We start from the raw sequence: 17441 nt of genomic DNA on the forward strand, positions 1-17441 counted from the left end.
GTCCTGTACAATAATAGAACATCAGGATTTATCACACATTTGTATTTTGGTGCAGATGTGCACATTTGCATTAAAAAACATTTGTTCGAAAGTGTTTTTTTTTTTTTTACTTTTACAATAATTGGATTACAATAAGCAGATTATAATATGTTGAAATAAAAGTCTTAAGGTTGCTTGTCACAGTGAGAGTTTATTTAGGAAAATGCTGAACACAAGTAAAAAAACAAACATTTTTTTCACAATATATAATCATAGCAATGAACCACATTCATCTGTCTTCAATTAATCTTTCTTACATTTTTCATTAAAGCAGGAAGAAGCACACACTTAAAAGTCTCTGAGTCTGAAGCACAAAGCCAACAGTGTGCATGTTCATCCTGTGCTATTTGTTTGGTTTCAGGTTGCAGTGTGCTTCACTTGCTGAACACACTGGCTCCAGGAGCTTTGGCAGATGTGGGCTGGTCAAGCACGGTCTCCTTTCCTGTCCTCACACCACTGAACACAGATGGAGCAACTTTGCCCGCGCGTTCTGATCACAGAACGAGACAGAGACACAAGACACATGTCAGAAAAACACTCTCTATTTGTGGCACTTCCTCGATTCATAGTTGAGAATTTGACATTCAAATTTTTAATCAGGCACTTCTTAGTACCAGGCACCAACCCCAAAGGAATACTAATCATTCAACGTCATGTCCAAGTAAGCTGCTATTAAAACTATATCAGACTATGAGGTGTTTGGAGTGTGGACATCTAGTACACTTATATGGATGTGTATGTGTGCAATGTTCGTGAGATAGTGCTGTCGTAGGACTTTTTTTCTGTATTTACTTCTTCATAGAGTCCAATGTCAATGTTTGAAGAAGCTATAAAATGTCCCTCCACTCACTCCGACAGAAACCATTGGTGATTTATTATCAAGAAAACTACACGAAACACGGGGAACTCATCGTCGGTGTATCCTTTAAAAGTGATACATGTTTTCGTAGTTTCAGCTCTCCCTGGTGGTCTAGTGGTTAGGATTCGGCGCTCTCACCGCCGCGGCCCGGGTTCGATTCCCGGTCAGGGAACTCGTTTTTTTCCCCCCCCTCTCTCTCTCTTTTAAACAATCGGACACGAATACAACACAAAGTCAACTAGTCTGTTTTTACGAGATATACATAGTCATGTTTACGGTCTATGCGCCCATGAGTTCATACTTGTTATTCCAGGAAGACATAATGCCTTTGCAGACAGCAAAGACTTTACTCACCACACTCCACCATGACCTCATAGGTCTTACTCTTAACCTCGCCCTTCAGTCCCAGTTTACTGCGGGCTCCTTTGAGGTCCTCTTCCTTCATCGGTGGGCGCTTCTTCTTTTTTACCTCGCCTGGCTACAGTAAAAAAAACAAGGGCAAATAAAACGTATGTGACTCTCTGGTAAAGCGTGGATTCATTGTGTATTCATTTGCTGTATGTGAGGTGATGTAACGTACCTGTGACATGGCTGTTAGAGTTGGTGCTCTGATCCCGCAGACAGTGTAATTGATTTGTTGGTTGTTATTCTGTTGTGTGTGTGTGTCTGTCCCCCAGACATTATATATAGTCCTGTGTCAGCCTGCAGTGAGTCAGTCAGGCCCCCCCTGCCATCGGTTCCACTGCCTGTTGTCACAGTGTATTATTAGGTGTGACGTGAAGGATAGTACAGCTGGAATGGGGTTAACGATAAGCTTACAGGCCAACAGCTGACAATTTCAAGACACAACAGGAGTGGCAGAAGGCTACACCTCCTCCTCCAGTTAACCCTGCACTCACATCCTCTTTTGAAAATGTCTCTGTAGAGCTTTGCACTTTGGACTACATTAAACTAGTGATCACCACCCAGCAGTACCGCCTTGTAGAGCCAGTTCTTGGGAATCTGCTTACTCAGTTCAATAACTTGATTTAGGCAAGAGGATGTTTCTTGTTGGGATGTCATAAAAAGCATTTTCAGCCAGTTAACCATCAAAATAAGGGCTGGACCAGTAAGAGCCGCCCAAATGTCAATCTGGACCAGTTGTGTTTTCAGTACGCATTCTCTGCCAAATCTGTTCGTATGGACCATTAGGACTTAATATCATGTTACTTTATGCACTCGATCCGGATTGTTTTAAATGCGTTTACACTTTTCTTTTTAGCCTGGAACAAGTAAGCAAACAGTTTAGGCAATATTACTCATTAGACTTGGCATCAGTGTTTAAATTCAAGGTGTGAGCTGTGGGATCATGGAAACACCGACTCATCACTGTTTTAACTCAGTGACACACAGTAAGACTCGTTACTGTTTGTATGTGATTGTTACCCACTTAGAGCAGTCAAAGCAGTTATAGGACTTTTAGCCATCATTTGGATTACCCGTTTGTGCAGATGATGATTATGATGATTATTAAGACTTTTCCCAGTGCGATGTTTAGAGCATCTCATTACGCATGTATGTTTATGCTGGCCCGTTAAATATATCCTTCACCCTTAAACAACTGGCTTGGAGCTCCATCATCAGCATTTAAAACCACAACACTTAAAATATCAAACGCAACAAATTATATGTTTTTGAGCAGAACATGGTACTTACAGTAAAAGTAATAAATAGACAAAAAGTCTTAGACAAAGAGACAAAAGGTGCCTTTTAAATTAAGCTGTTGATCCAACATGTCGTGAACTGTAAAGAGCCCCTAAGAATGGCTCCTGGTGCTTAATTACTGCATGTGTATTTGCTGAAAGCAGATCTATTTCTGGGAACACAATCATTACCGGTCGACTCTGATAAGGAAAGCGTTACCCCTAGTGGTAAACAGCAAGCAATCCCCACAACTAAAGAGATGCTGAAATCATCACCGTGTTGTAATTTTGTTGTTTAAACATGGCTTTAAAAAAACAAAACAAAACAAATGCAGATATCAATGAATATCTTTGAATCTCACTTTTATAAAATAAATACAAAGTTTAAAAGTCAAGGTATGAAAAACAGTTTTGGGATGAACATCATCCCCCTTTGTTTTTTTTAACATAAATGCGTTTACACATTTTATGACGTCACACCGTGGTCCCTTTCAATCCCTGGTGGTCTAGTGGTTAGGATTCGGCGCTCTCACCGCCGCGGCCCGGGTTCGATTCCCGGTCAGGGAACACCTTTTCTCTGCCACAACAGAAAGGTAATCCACTACTTTCATTCTGTATCATACCGTTTATTTGGAAAGCATTTATATGATAACTTATTTCCATCAGATGTTGTTCATGAAGTAGATTAAGCTCTGCAAAATACTAAAGCCCTCTTTGTCCTAGTTCAGCTGACAGTTACCATGACTTCTGCACTGTCCCGTACTTTCCCCTTTTTAAAAACGCACAGTCTTTCCTTCTTTACCAACATGCCAAAAACATCAGAATGAAATCATCAGCAGCACCGTAATCATTGTAGTTTAAGTCACGCCTTTTACTTTAAACAGGACCAGCAGTCACACATATATTCAGGACATGCCAGTTTATATACACACACTAGTGTGTGTGTGTTAAATCACACACACAAGCACACCCTTTCTCTCAGCTGCCTGGTCTGCACTTACTGTTTACAGTTTAGAGGTCTATGTACGTCACATTCTTAAGATTAGAGCCTGCTGGATGGTGCTTCATGCCTGAGGGGTGTACTGCAAAGTGAGATTAGTGGTTTAGAAAACTATGTTGAGCATAAACTCAGAGTTTTGTGTCACTAATGTGACTCCATTACTGGACAGGAGCAGGTTATGTTCTGAGTTTCAGTTTAAAAATTAGCAGAAGTCTCACATTTTCACTTACAGCATGTGTTAAGCGCAATGTAGATTCTATGCTAGGGGAATGTATTTCATTTGTGCAAGTTGTTAAGCTGTATCTTAATAAACCACTGAATGAAGTTCCACATTTTTACTGGAATGTGCATGTACTAATAAGATGATACTAACACAAAGAAAGCCTGGCTGTGTTAAAACTGTCTTCGTAGTATACCCCTCTGGAGATCTCGAGCTCTGCTTAAAACAGTCAAAGAAAACAAAACCGAACCAAAACCAAAAATAAAAAGACTGCTGGTAATTTAACTCAGGCACATTGTTGGAACTACAAAACAAAAACACAACAATAACAAAGGAAAAAAACAAAACAAAAAAACCCCACACATTAGAACGGGGAAAGGCAAAAGCTGAGAAAAATGGGAAATTGTGCAAGAACCTGTTCCCATATTTACTGAAAAAACACTTTTGGGATGAGCATACTCACCTTTTTTGGCCCGAAAGTAAAACACTCAAAACTTAAAAAAAAAAAAAAAAAAAAAGTACATTCAAGGACTAAAACATACAGTCAGAGCACATCAGTAAAAGAGTCAGACATGTTGCAGTCGTTTGCTTACAGAAAAAACAGTGGCTGAGTTGACATTAGAAGGATGCTGCAGTGCAGCGCTTGCAGTCTTACAGGTTCAACAGTTCAAAAGAGACTTCAGATGTCTTTGTTAAAAGAAATGGAAGATTGCTGCAAGGATTAATGTGCTCCATTCGACTAATGTAACATCACGTACAAGATATACGGTAGAGTCAATACAGTGATTCAAAACCTGACATAATGCTCCTGTTAAAGTTAAAGGGTGTGCAATTGTACACACCGTCACAGACACACGTATAACACAGGCCATGGTGGGGCATCTACATGTGACGACAACAGGACAGATGTTAACGTGGAATGAACACAAGGAATACATCTTTTTTTTGTTTGTTTGCTCATTTTTGTTTGTTTGTTTTGGGGGGAGGAGGGTGCACTTCGGAAGGATATCAAATGTAACCCAGTACATCATATTTGGCTCTGCTGGAGCCAGTTCAGTTTTCCTATTACATTAAGGATTTAACAGTAACTTCACTCATTGTTTTTCCCAGTGTCCTGAAACACAACACTCACATCATGAGAGCCATGTTTAAAATAAACAATGATAAAAAAAAAAAAACAAAACAAAGGAAAGAAAAATGGTCGACTGCTAAAAAAAAAAGTTCATATAGCTGTCCTCCAGGAGCCAATGGTAAAGGAGCTTCAGATACAGTGTATTATTTTGTAATTGAAGGTCACTGATTGAAGGCAATATCACACAATCTGTAGGGGAACGGGGAAATGTACGCAGACTTTTTGATCCTAACAGTAAAGCTAGGCACGCAGGTCAGACAGGGATCCCCATGCGAAGCTTCTTCTTTTTCACCATCTTCACACCAGTGAGTCGACGGACATCGTCTTCATCAGACTCATCCATTTCGTCATCTGCAGAGAAAAGGATCTGAGGAAAACGAAGGAGAGACAGAGATATATCAAACCTCAAAGGTTAGACGAGGTTAACGGTTACATTTAAAAAACAAACAAACAAACAAACAAACAAAAACAAGAAAAAAAAAAAAGATCCACGATGACTGCCATCATCATTATCATGTTGACTCCCAGGTGCACTGTTTACTCTAAAGTGCTTGATCACACAATGGGGATAAACACAGAAATATTTCTTTTTATATTTGCCCTCCAGATGTTTTAGAGCCCGTTCCCATAAAAGCACAATCATATTCCAATCTAGCCTCACAACCTCATTGCTGATGTAGCTTTTTTTGTTTTTAACCTTGCTCAAAAAAATACATGAAAAGAAAGTCTGTGCACATAAACCTAACAAAGAAGACCTCCCACATAAAACTCGAGCTCCCAAATGAGCATAATACGAAAGCATGATAGCATAATTTTATATTGTCTAATATTCTCACTAAGAAAAAAAAAACAAAAAAAACAGTGGGAATGACTGTTTTATTTTACAAACTAACAAAATCTAAAGTAATAGCACAACTTAATACATGAAAAGATCACAAGCCAGCGAGGAGTCGAATTAAAGTTTCACTTAACAACTGTTTAAAAAGCCAATACATGTCTGCATCATTTCATAATCAACCCCTGCTAATTTTGTATTTTAACATGTGGAAAAGGAAACAAAAAAAAGAAAGACTTTACTGAGTACTACTGTCAATGTAACCCCAGAAAGAAAAAAGAAAAGTTCCGAGCCAGCCAGGAGTCGAACCTAGAATCTTCTGATCCGTAGTCAGACGCGTTATCCATTGCGCCACTGGCCCCATGGTTCAACCACTGTGGCCCATCCCCCACAGTTGTGCCCTGGGTGCAAGGTCCACGTGTAGCAGCAACACTTTCTTGGAAAGGGAAGCTAAACTGCACTGCTGTGACCTTTCATGCTTTCAAAATCCATTTGATGTTGTTTCACAATGTAAACACATCCTAACAGAAGCTGGAGTAAACACTACTTCACAAATAAATAGGAGGGAAAAGATGACTGCGTTAAAGGGGACAAGAAACGCTAGACATTAACAACCAATTAATTAAAACTCATTGTTGCAGCAAAGACAGCACAAATGTGATCCCCTTAAACTGATTTTTGGTTTTAGTGTCTTTATTTTCCTCTGAGTTATTGATTCTGTTACATCCATGTCAGTGGTTGAGAGCAGTGCTCTATCGTGTAAATTAGCCTTTATATGTGCAGTGTTTCAGGTCCCCTTTAAGGAGAGTTGTTGTGTTTTTCATAAAGAGGAATTTGGAGAGTGATTAAATACTGGACTTATGCTCAATATTGTGGTCACAAAATGCCCTAAAATCTCTCCACAGAAAAGGTTACAAACTCCTGAATCTTAAAAGCTAGTCATTGTAGCTTTATTTAACGAAGTTATGCTGTAATTTTACTATAGCGTTAAGTAGGTCAGAGAAAATGTATTCATAGTATGACTGTTCTCATCTTATGCAAGAATAACAATAATTGCTTCTATTATTTCAACCAAATCAAAGCAACCCAGAAAATAAAACATATACGAGCCAGCCAGGAGTCGAACCTAGAATCTTCTGATCCGTAGTCAGACGCGTTATCCATTGCGCCACTGGCCCGCAGTGGAATGCAGTGCCTCCCTACAGGAATACATGCGTTTTACTACAGCTCAGCCCATCCCCCACAGTCTATTGCTCTGCTGACTGCATGTGGTATTCAACAGCAACACACAAGAAGAAGGAAGTAACACAAAGCTTGCGTTTGTCAACGCTGCATGACTGCTACAGTGTTCAAATGCCTCAAAAGTAAGCCTGATATTGCTTTGAGATTGAACATACATACATCAAATATATACAAATCTGTAACACTGCACATGAACTTATAAACAACCACCAATTTTACAGGCCAAAAATCATTTCAGTCAAAGGATAATAATATGTGTATTGATTTCTGAGTCCTTGCTAAGATAACATGAAAATAATAATACGCATTTATACTCTGCCCTACTCTACTTGGACCAGCCGGTTGTTGACTTTGTGGCATGTTTCTAACAGCAAAGTTGCTGAGTGCCCTCTGATGAACAAACATTGCAAAGACTATTTCTCCCATGTATCCTTTACTTTACTTTTTAAATTTTAATCTAACAACTGTTTAAAATGCTACACCCTGTCTGGATCATTTCATTTTCCTAATCAACACCTGCTAAGGAAACAAGAACACTGCCCCCCCTTCAAAAAAAAAAAAAAAAAAAACTTCCAGCAAGGGACAACAGTCACTGAGTACTACTGTCAATCTAACACCAAAAGGAAAAGAAAAGAAAAAAAAAAAGCAAAAAAAAAAAAAAAAAGCTACGAGCCAGCCAGGAGTCGAACCTAGAATCTTCTGATCCGTAGTCAGACGCGTTATCCATTGCGCCACTGGCCCGCTGCAGAACGAAGGAGCCGCCTACACAAATACGTGTGTGTCCACAACTCTGTGGTATGGTAACAGTATGCGCATAACAGTATAAAATTCCAGAAAATCTAGGGACTATCTCATCAACTTTATTTATAAAGCACTTTAAAACAACCACAGCTGACACAAAGTGCTGTACATTGGAACTGTAAAATAAAATTACATGAGATATAAATAAAGAACAAATAAAAGAAGAGTGAAATCATTAATTAAATAACTACTTCAATTAAAAGAGAAACTAAGTCTCACTGAGGTTAAAAGCCAAGGAATAAAAGTGGGTTTTAAGACGTGATTTAAAAGTGGACAGTGAAGGGGCCTCTCTAACATGCATGGGCAAATTATTCCATAATTTTGGAGCCACAATAGAGAAGGCCCTGTCCCCTCTGAGCTTCCTCCTGGATCTCGGTACCTCCAGGAGCAGCTGGTCAGCTGACCTGAGAGACCGACAGGGTATTGTGGGTATGTGGGGATGAAGAAGCTCAGAGAGGTAAGGCGGGGCAAGACTGTGAAGGCATTTAAAAACAAACATAAGAATTTTAAAATTAACTCTAAAAGACACAGGCAGCCAGTGCAGAGAGGCCAGCACGGGGGTTATATGCTCTCTTTTTCGAGTTCCTGTTAGGAGTCGTGCAGCCGCATTTTGAACCAGCTGCAGACGTGAGAGCAATGACTGACTGACCCCCACATAAAGTGAGTTACAGTAGTCCAGGCGGGAAGAAATAAAAGCATGGATCACTGTTTCAAGGTGCTGCCTCGAAAGAAAAGATTTTACTCTTGCCAGTCGCCTTAAATGATAAAAACTGGACTTCACCACTGCTCTGATTTGGTTGTCCAATTTAAAATCACTGTCCAACTTAAAACCAAGGTCAGTAACAACAGATTTAAAATAGACTTCCAGGGATCCTAAAACAACAGAGGAGGACTCACAGGGACCACTGGGTCCAAACACCAACACTTCTGTCTTCTTTTCATTAAAATTTAAAAAGTTTAGAGCCAACCAAGCTTTAATGTCATCTAGACATGTCAAGAGAGGTTTTATGGAGATGCCATCCTATCTGTCCTAACATTTGAAAAATGTTATTGAATGAATGATGAATGAATACTGTGTGTGTGTGTGTGTGGAGAAGAGATATGTAAACACTAGTTTACCAGCTATAAAGTAAACCACTAGTTAGAGGACCACAGTAGCACTGAAACATTTACTGTGTAAATGTCCTGAACAAAAAATCATTATACACACTTTATTGTACTCTGTTGCTTCCATATATGACTTATTGTCTGGAAATATGGGGTAATGCATATAAAACGAACACTCTTCCTATTTTCAAGTTACAAAAAAGAGCTATAAGAATTATAAACCAATCAAACTATATAGAACCAACTAACATTTTGTTTATTAATCTGAATACCCAGAAATTTTATGATTTAGTTGAATATAAAATGGCACAGATAATGTATAAAGCACAAAATAACTTGCTTTGCCCCAGTACTCAAAAGCCGTTCAAAGTCAGAGAGAGTCAATATGACTTAAGGGGAACAGATTTCTTTAAAAAAACAAGATAAGGACAAATATAAAGCAGAGATGTGTTTCTGTTAGAGGAGTTAACCTGTGGAATAGTTATGACAGTGATTTAAAAAAGGTGTAGTTCATTTTCCTTGTTTAAAAGTAGAGTATTAGAAGAAAAAAAAAAAAAAAAAAAAAAAAAAATTTATATATATATATATATATATATATATATATATATATATATATATATATATATAAAAAATAAATAAATCAAGAATGAAAAGAGCAAAAAAAACAAAAACAAAAACCAAACTCTTGATTCTTTTGCTTTGATGTAGTTACTTATCTTGTTTGTTTGTTTTGTTTTTGCTTTGTTTTATTCTTTGCTTCGAGCCCTGTGTACAGGAGCTGCATGCAAAAAGATCTTTTGTTAAAAGGGTTGGGGTAATAAGCAAATGCTTCAGCCAATACCTTTTGATTAGCCTTGTCTCATGCTTTCTTGCTTTGTGGTAATCTTTATTATGTCTTCACTGAGATATTTGAATGCTAATCAATAAAAATCAAATCAATCAAATCAAAAAATGCGATGTACCACTTTTTATTAGGTTTGAGCTCAAAAGAAGATTACTGGGTTAAAAAAAAGAGAGACAGAGAGACACAGATGGACTGAAGAAATGAAAATGGTATGTGTCAGTTGAATCTGTCTCCTTTAGCATTAGCTTTCCAGTTAAACTTACCTCTGACTCCGAGTCATCATGGGAAAGAGCTCTTCTGTATCGCACCTTGCCGTTCCCCCGTGAGTCCTCTTCCCTCTCTTCAAGCTTTGCTTTTGTCCTATGCTTCTTCATTAAGAAATTATCTACTACCCAGAACATTAGGGCCTACGTGACACAGAAAATACAGGTGGATGATTTTTCTACAGAACTGATTCAAGCGGTTTTTAAAAATCCACCAAAACTAGAGAAACAGCTTTTACCTTTGTGTGCATGCAATACAATGGGCACTGATGATTTTGGTAACCAATGACAATGTCTCACTGCACGTTAGTGACACAATATTATCGCAGTACTTCACTCACTTCATTCATGTAATTGTGACTTGTAACATTTTTTGATTTGTTGAGTAACATACATTGTGATTTATCACATTGTTTCAACTACAAACTAGGTCCTCAAATTAAACAATTTTTCTTCCACCCCTGCTAGACATGTAATATTGGTTTTGCAGGAGATGTAAAATTCAGACAAAAAAGAGAAGAAAGATAAGATAAGGGCAGACTTACATTTACGAAGAACGGAACGATGAGCATAACGATGGCCAGTTCCAGGGCAGGATTGTGTATAGGCTTGAGGAGTGCCAGCTGCCACACAAACAAACACAACAAGCACAAATATAATGTTGCACTTAGTGACAGCATTAACTTTTGATGGTTAAACATGCAGCCCATAATATTATTGTACAATGACAATATTATAGTCTTAAATGGGGTCGGGACGGGTCTGTCATATTCAAGCGAAATATAAGCAAATATAAGCAAATGTGCGGCATTTAAGAAAACAAGCTGAATGGAAAACAGCTGCTGCAAATACAAAGGAAAGAAAGAGGAAAGCTGGCAAATCTGCAGACTGTATAGTATGCATAGATAGGCATCAATGAGGCATCATCCCTGTGCTGTAAATCGCGGTTACTACAATTACAGCAGTATTACCGTTAAATTAACGTGTTGCAGATAAACAACCTTTTATTTCTATTTATTTATTTTTTTTAGCTGTAACCCCGTGGTTTTAGACCATTATTTCACGCACAGACTAAAATGAAAATTACTGTTACTTTAACCGGACACAAAACCACAGAACTACTAAATTTTTTTTAAATAAAAGAGGCGAAGACGCCAAAAGATGCTCTCCCACCTTGGATGTGCTCTGCTAGCTAGCACGTTAACGCTGCTGTTATTCGGTGAAATCTGGAGGAGAGGCCACATTTTTACCTCACTGCCGTAACGACACTTTACTCTGAAGGCTTTTTTTTTTCTTTCCCGACAAGAAGAACTTTTCTATCATGTATAGAAGTTGTCAACGACCGACGCTCATAGTGAGACGAGGGAAAGGCGGATCCCGCACGTAATTTGCGTAGCTTACGTAGTCACCGCATGGCCTGAGGTGCGTTCATCCCCCCCCCCCAACACTGAGGTCTCAAATAATCAGTGCGCCACAATTGCTAAAGTACAGCACAACAAACTGTTTTGGGCATGAAAAAACTGTCTTTGGAGGCCCAGTGGTTAGGAATTAATGCTTTCAGTGCCCCTGGGTCAAGTCCAGCAGGGGAATGAATGCAATAGTTTCTCAATTAAATGCAAGCTGCACCCTGGGCCAGGAACAACTGCTGCTCACACCACACAGACTCTGAAAACATCTGCAGAGCCAACAAAGGTAGTACTGAAGAACCCAGAGTGAAGTTAAACCCGAGTGTACACTAACCCCAGTCAAACTGCCAGAGGCTGACCTTCAGCAGGTAACAAACACAGTGATGGATTACAGACTCTTTTTCTAATGCTGCAATATTAAAATCACAGTTAAGTGCTCTTTGGACAACTTGCTTGGCTGTTAGCTTTGTGCTCATACTGAAACACCCAAAGAAAGATGCTGTGTGTCCTCATCATTTGTGAGATTAATTTAATTATTAAATGGTAATTATGTAAGTGTATATCTCAATGTGAAAGTAAAACTGTTAGTAGCATAACAAAATACCTTCTCCAGGGAATACTTAAAAATATAAATCATTACTTACAAATGCTTTTGAGTAATGACTCAGAAAATGCTGTTTAAGTGTGCCTTATTGTATACACAGTGATGTAGGACCAAGGTTATTATTGTTAAATATAACTAAATAAAACCTGAAACTATATAAATATAAAAACTACACATTTGAAAAAACTAAACTAAAATATAGCACAAAATTTGTATTTGTTGGATTGGTAAAAAAAAAATTAAATTAAAAGTTGCTTCATGAGGTTTAATATATTATTTACTGAGACTTGATGTCGACAACACTGAGTCAACTGCTTTCAAAAAGTGTTGTTTTTTTTTTTTAAATATCTGTACTGATTTTTGTAGATCTTACCACTGATATATGCCCTCCAAACAATAATTAATAAAGACTAAGACTGAAATTAACATGAATTAAACTAAAACATTTCCAAAAAACTAAACTGAAACTCTGGAAACTAGCTGAACCTAAACTAAATTGTAGAAATTACAAAAATATAATAACTCTCTATAACCATGCTTTACTGTATTTACACAAGTTCTCTGGGCATCATCTTTGTGTACTAAACTTCCCAAATTACTCCTAAACAAACTAGCACAACACCCACCAAAACGTTCAGGTGTAGAAAACAAGACCAGAGCAGCATGCCGAGTGAGAGGCAGGGCTGACCCGTGTAAAGTGAATTTACCTCGCATGTATAGTATGATCATGTACGAAAAACACACTCTTCTACTGACCTGCTTCCACTGGGGGATGAGGAGGACCAACATGATAAGGACTTTCTCAAACATCATGATGAGAATGTAGAGGATACACTGCCCCAGCCACGCTGTGCACTGCACTGGCTCTCCTGGGGAGACAGATGATTGTCTAAAACCATGATTATGTATTTCACATATACACACACACACACACACACACACACACACATATATATAGTACAAAAATATTAGATGTCACTGCTTTGGTGTTACATAATTGCCAACAGAACAAAGTAAAGCATTGAAAGGGTAGGAAATGGCACTGAAGCGCTATAATAGCAAGGGCAGCTACTGCCCTCCACTGGACATCACAGGCACTGTCCTCACCGTATTCTCCAAAACGCAGGGAGTCCCATTGCCTCCATTCTACAATAGCACTGACAGCTCTTACCCCTGCATAGATCAGCAACATGCCCAGAGAAGCATCTAACAAGAAATTAATGAGGTATCTGGAGGGAAAATGGAAAATTAATGTGAACTGAGTGTCTACAAAGTTAAATTATCTTCATTTTAAAAAGATTACTCTGATTTATCAGAGACATCCAAATACTCACAATGAGCAGGGATCCTCCTCTGTGAGGTCCGACAAATAGACATTAGCAAAGTGGATGAAGAGCATCCCAATTGCCTGTTTTGAGGTGTCCAGAAACCTGCACATACACGCTTACGTTACTTCCAAGGCACTCCAGTGGGTCTCATGCGGTTTCTTTGCATAGAAATTAATTTAGCGCTGGCTTGATTCCCTTACCAGATCTTCCAGGGTCTCCTCTCATGTTTGGGCTCCCTGAAGCGCTTCACTGTAGAGGAAAGAGAGTGCCACACAGATAGTGGGATTTTGCAAACAGAGTTGCACACATTCAAACATTCTCTCTTGTTTTCATTAAACAAAGTTACCCAACCCTCCTCTGAGCCATCAAACCTCCAGTGAGCATTTTATTGCTTTCGTATATGAATACCGGTTTATTCTAAGACTCTTGCCGTCGTTGCCCTGATATCAGTCAATTAAGTGAACAAGCGAGAAATCAAAGAGTTTCTAATCAAGCTGACATGAAACTACTAGCTATGAGAGTTTAAGTGAAAGGGAATGGATGCTTCTTTCAAAATGTCGCAAAGGGAGAGAATCAATAAATCAGTGTTAGAAGGAAAACTGTTCATCTAGTCTGCCCAATTTAAAGATACATGAAATAAAGTGGTACAAATTAAGCTATTAGTGAACTGTTTGCTAAGCACTCCTGCTGGGTAACAAACACTAAAGCCACTGTATGTGTGCATCGGTGTGACTGTTATTCTGGGAAGCAATCTGCTTCACTCAAGTCTTTGCTTTATGGCTCCATCATGGAAAGTGGACATCAAACTACCTCACTTTTGTAAACTTAAACTAAATGTTGTTGTTGCTCTGTCCAAATATATACTGAGGGCTGCTTTTTACGGAAAACGATGAGCTCAGTTTGTGCTCCGAACGAGTGTGACTTCATAACCAACACACCCCACTTACAGCTGGGTGTGATGTGAAGGCAGACAGAGGCCTCTGCTTCCTCCTTCTGCCCAGAAAAAAAAACAAAAAGAAAACTACTCACTGCTGCGAGGCTGCTGAGCCACATAAAACTAAGGCTTCTCTCATTAGGTCACACAGCTGCCAGTTTGGTGCCAGACACTGGCTGAACCCAATCTTCTGTGCCAGCGTTTCCTTGTCTGTGTTTATGGACATTTGCCTGCCAATTTCTAATGTAAAGCTACCTTAGCCTGAGGTGTAAAAAGAAAAGTTTTACAGTCTGTCCACATGGAGAAGTAAAAGAAGACGAGCTTAATGACAACAAGCAACTAGAGACAATCTAGCGAACAGTCTCACGCTGCAGTAGGTGTCACCAAGATGACATTTAGCCATCACGAGACAAGGACAGCCAAAGAAAAAAGAAAAACTAGATATAGTGTTGCACTACAATCTATGTTGACTACATAAGACAGCATGTTTGATAAGGTTTACTACATGTTTTGTGTGTGTGTGTGTGTGTGTGTGTGTGTGTGTGTGTGTGTGTGTGTGTGATGCATTTATAAAACTTTTCAGGTGTGTAGCTGAGATCAAACTAAACGTCCAGTCTGAAGAGGTGAAGTGAACCATGAGTGCTCAGTAAAGGACACTAAAAGAAGGCAATCAATGGGGTTGTCCTGCCATTTCATACCCATGCCCCACATTTTAAGTATTACATTACTGTAAGTATTATTTCAGTATTTCTAACTCCCAGTATGAGAGCTCTCTGAGTTATAAAGACATTTATACTTCGGTGCGCTCTTAACATCAGACCCATTAGGAAGGACCCTCATCATGAAATTAAATACAATGCTCATTATGAATGCAACCTTGAAACAAGATTGGTTCAGGTCTGGGTTAATGATGACTGCCACCGGTTTGTGTTGACCAGGAAGGTGCTGTTAGAAACTATGCTACTGCTGCAGACAATTGAGAGGAATGTTGTTGGACTCTGCACCATTGCACATATTATTGTCTGTGTCATGTTGCAATTGTGCGTCTGTTCTGTTTACATTGAGAGCTTATGTCAATAAAGCTAATTCTGATTGTGATTCTGAGGTCGTGAGAAGAACAGAGAATGTTTACAGATGTAGAGAAGAGGGACATGCACAGAGGCGAGTTAAAGGGTGAGACAGAGGCAGGTGATCCAGTGTGGCAACCCCTAAACAACTGAAAGAAGTAGTGTTTTGAAAACTCAGTGATACTTCAGTTTTCAAATCCTATTTAAGATGGTCTCTCTAAATAGTTTATTAAATAAATAAATAAATAAAATAATAATAATAATAATAATAATAATAATAATAATAATAATAATAAGATGATTTCTACTTCTGAAATCCATATATGCTAGTTGAGACAAAGAAACCTCATTAGTAGCTATTACTGTGAAGCACCTACAGGATATATAGAGTGACCATCACTTGAGATACAGCACTTTATTTAAAAAACATATTCTGAAACTACTTAGGACAGTTTTCTATCTGCACATCACCCAATCAAAAGAAAGCAACATTTTATATCTTTCTTCTCCACTGCGATTGCTTCCTCAACTGACTGCCAAGCAGAAATGTGAAAACTACAGCAACATCCAAACAAAGTCATTTTCATTTATTTTTGCAAAGTTCAGCAGTATATGGAGTACATGCAGCATGAGAGGTCAAATGTGCCAGGAAATGCAGAGAGGAAGTATTTTATTTTATTTTTTTAATGATCAACACAGCCAAAAAAGCCCCAACAAGTGACTCTAATTGGTATGCTGTTACAGTGAAGTGAAACCCCTGCATTTAGATTTACACATATTAATGTCGTTTGTCTGGCTCTGTATAGATTTACCTCAACCCTCCCAGCTGAAATCAATATCACATTTGATTATCAGAGTGTTGCTATTGGATGATACCCGCTTACATCAGCAGCTGGTGTCAGATATCTGACACAGCAGAGCATTAGCCATACTTACACATGAGCGTGCTGAAAGCCATCACAGCGAGAAGACCTTGCAGGAAGATCCCAAAGGAGTCCATCAAGGCGCCGTTCTCGCACCCCCGGTTATTGGGATCTGGTGTCGGTGTAGAAGACACCGATGTATTGGTAAGAGACACCGCGGGCATCCCTGCTCCTCCTGGACCAGCCAGTGCCACCTCTCCGTGCTGGGACAGCATGTTGACCCCGCTTGCTGCAGCCATGGGACAGAAGATCTGGACGTGACTAATTAATAAAGTGAAGAAAAGCAGCAGCAGCCGCTCGGACCCAGTTCTGTTGCGAAGTTGCCGGTCAGCTAATCGATACGCTAAGCAGGACAGTCTTCGGTGAAAGATGGTGACATCCTCTCCATTGAAAGCTCGCACTCATTCTCCTGCTTCAGGCATCCATAGCTTCTTTGTCACTGGACAAGTGAAGCCGTCGGCGCTGGAAGTTGCAACGACGTATAGCGTGGTCCCAACTGAGCCGTGTACACAGTTTAAAACGGCAATGCAACACTAAAAAAAAAAAAGCTAGTTTAAAGGTACACGCACACAGTGGAGCAAACACTTCCTAGGTCGACCTGGAATCTAATCTGGGAACTAACATCAGCAACAAACATAAGCCCGGCTAAACAGCAAGTGTTTAACGCGTTATACGGACATGTCAGCCACTCGGAGGTAAATTTCAATTGCTGGGGAAACCGTCCACCGTCTAGCGACTGAGGTGCTGCTATCGTTATCTACCTAGCTAGCCTCGGAGCGAACTACTGAGTTCAGTTAAGCAAAAGCTTTCAGACAAAGTTATACTTCCTGTAAGGTTTAAAACGGCGCATGTACCGGCATCTCGTGACAGTCGCGCACAATACCAGCTTGTCTGTTTAAAAAGTACAGAAAAATAAATGTGAATAACTGCAGGTCACAGCTCCCGTCTCTTATCCAGCTGCTTCCCCTGCCCAGCAGTGCCCACTCATGTTGACAGACGCTGGGTCACGTGGCGCGCACGTAGCCACAAAGTGCATGCCGGGAAAGGAGGAACAAACACGAGTCGCATAAAAAGTGTTGTTCAGCTTTTATTGCAGTGTTGTCTTTAAATAGCAGTGATAATAATCTTCAAACGAGGCCTGTGCTATTGTTCTGA

The 17441-nt window shown here is 39.3% G+C and overlaps 2 protein-coding genes and 5 non-coding genes across 7 annotated transcripts; 2 read left to right on the forward strand and 5 right to left on the reverse strand.

The window, feature by feature from the left end:
• Positions 1-177: 177 nt before the first annotated feature.
• On the reverse strand, positions 178-1638 carry mustn1b (musculoskeletal, embryonic nuclear protein 1b). Its single transcript, XM_085353866.1, has 3 exons — positions 1479-1638; positions 1253-1376; positions 178-529 (listed from the first exon to the last, which is right to left on the reverse strand). Exons 1-3 carry the CDS (start codon positions 1485-1487, stop codon positions 414-416), a joined length of 249 nt encoding a protein of 82 aa, XP_085209992.1. The 5' UTR covers positions 1488-1638; the 3' UTR covers positions 178-413.
• trnae-cuc (transfer RNA glutamic acid (anticodon CUC)) lies at positions 999-1070 on the forward strand. The gene has a single exon. It is a non-coding gene; the product is annotated as a tRNA-Glu (tRNA).
• Positions 1639-3075: 1437 nt separating the features above from the next.
• Positions 3076-3147, forward strand: trnae-cuc (transfer RNA glutamic acid (anticodon CUC)). Its single transcript has one exon. It is a non-coding gene; the product is annotated as a tRNA-Glu (tRNA).
• Positions 3148-4386: 1239 nt separating this feature from the next.
• Positions 4387-17257, reverse strand: stimate (STIM activating enhance). Its single transcript, XM_085353865.1, has 8 exons — positions 16300-17257; positions 13563-13611; positions 13369-13464; positions 13142-13263; positions 12791-12903; positions 10570-10647; positions 10025-10168; positions 4387-5299 (listed from the first exon to the last, which is right to left on the reverse strand). Exons 1-8 carry the CDS (start codon positions 16523-16525, stop codon positions 5186-5188), a joined length of 942 nt encoding a protein of 313 aa, XP_085209991.1. The 5' UTR covers positions 16526-17257; the 3' UTR covers positions 4387-5185.
• On the reverse strand, positions 6056-6128 carry trnar-acg (transfer RNA arginine (anticodon ACG)). Its single transcript has one exon. It is a non-coding gene; the product is annotated as a tRNA-Arg (tRNA).
• trnar-acg (transfer RNA arginine (anticodon ACG)) lies at positions 6873-6945 on the reverse strand. Its single transcript has one exon. It is a non-coding gene; the product is annotated as a tRNA-Arg (tRNA).
• Positions 7678-7750, reverse strand: trnar-acg (transfer RNA arginine (anticodon ACG)). The gene has a single exon. It is a non-coding gene; the product is annotated as a tRNA-Arg (tRNA).
• Positions 17258-17441: the final 184 nt, after the last annotated feature.

The sequence above is a fragment of the Diplotaxodon limnothrissa genome, linkage group LG5, assembly GCF_057381915.1.
Source record: "Diplotaxodon limnothrissa isolate DT_005_m linkage group LG5, D_limnothrissa_male_GT1.1, whole genome shotgun sequence".
In the NCBI taxonomy this organism is placed as follows: Eukaryota; Metazoa; Chordata; class Actinopteri; order Cichliformes; family Cichlidae; genus Diplotaxodon; species Diplotaxodon limnothrissa.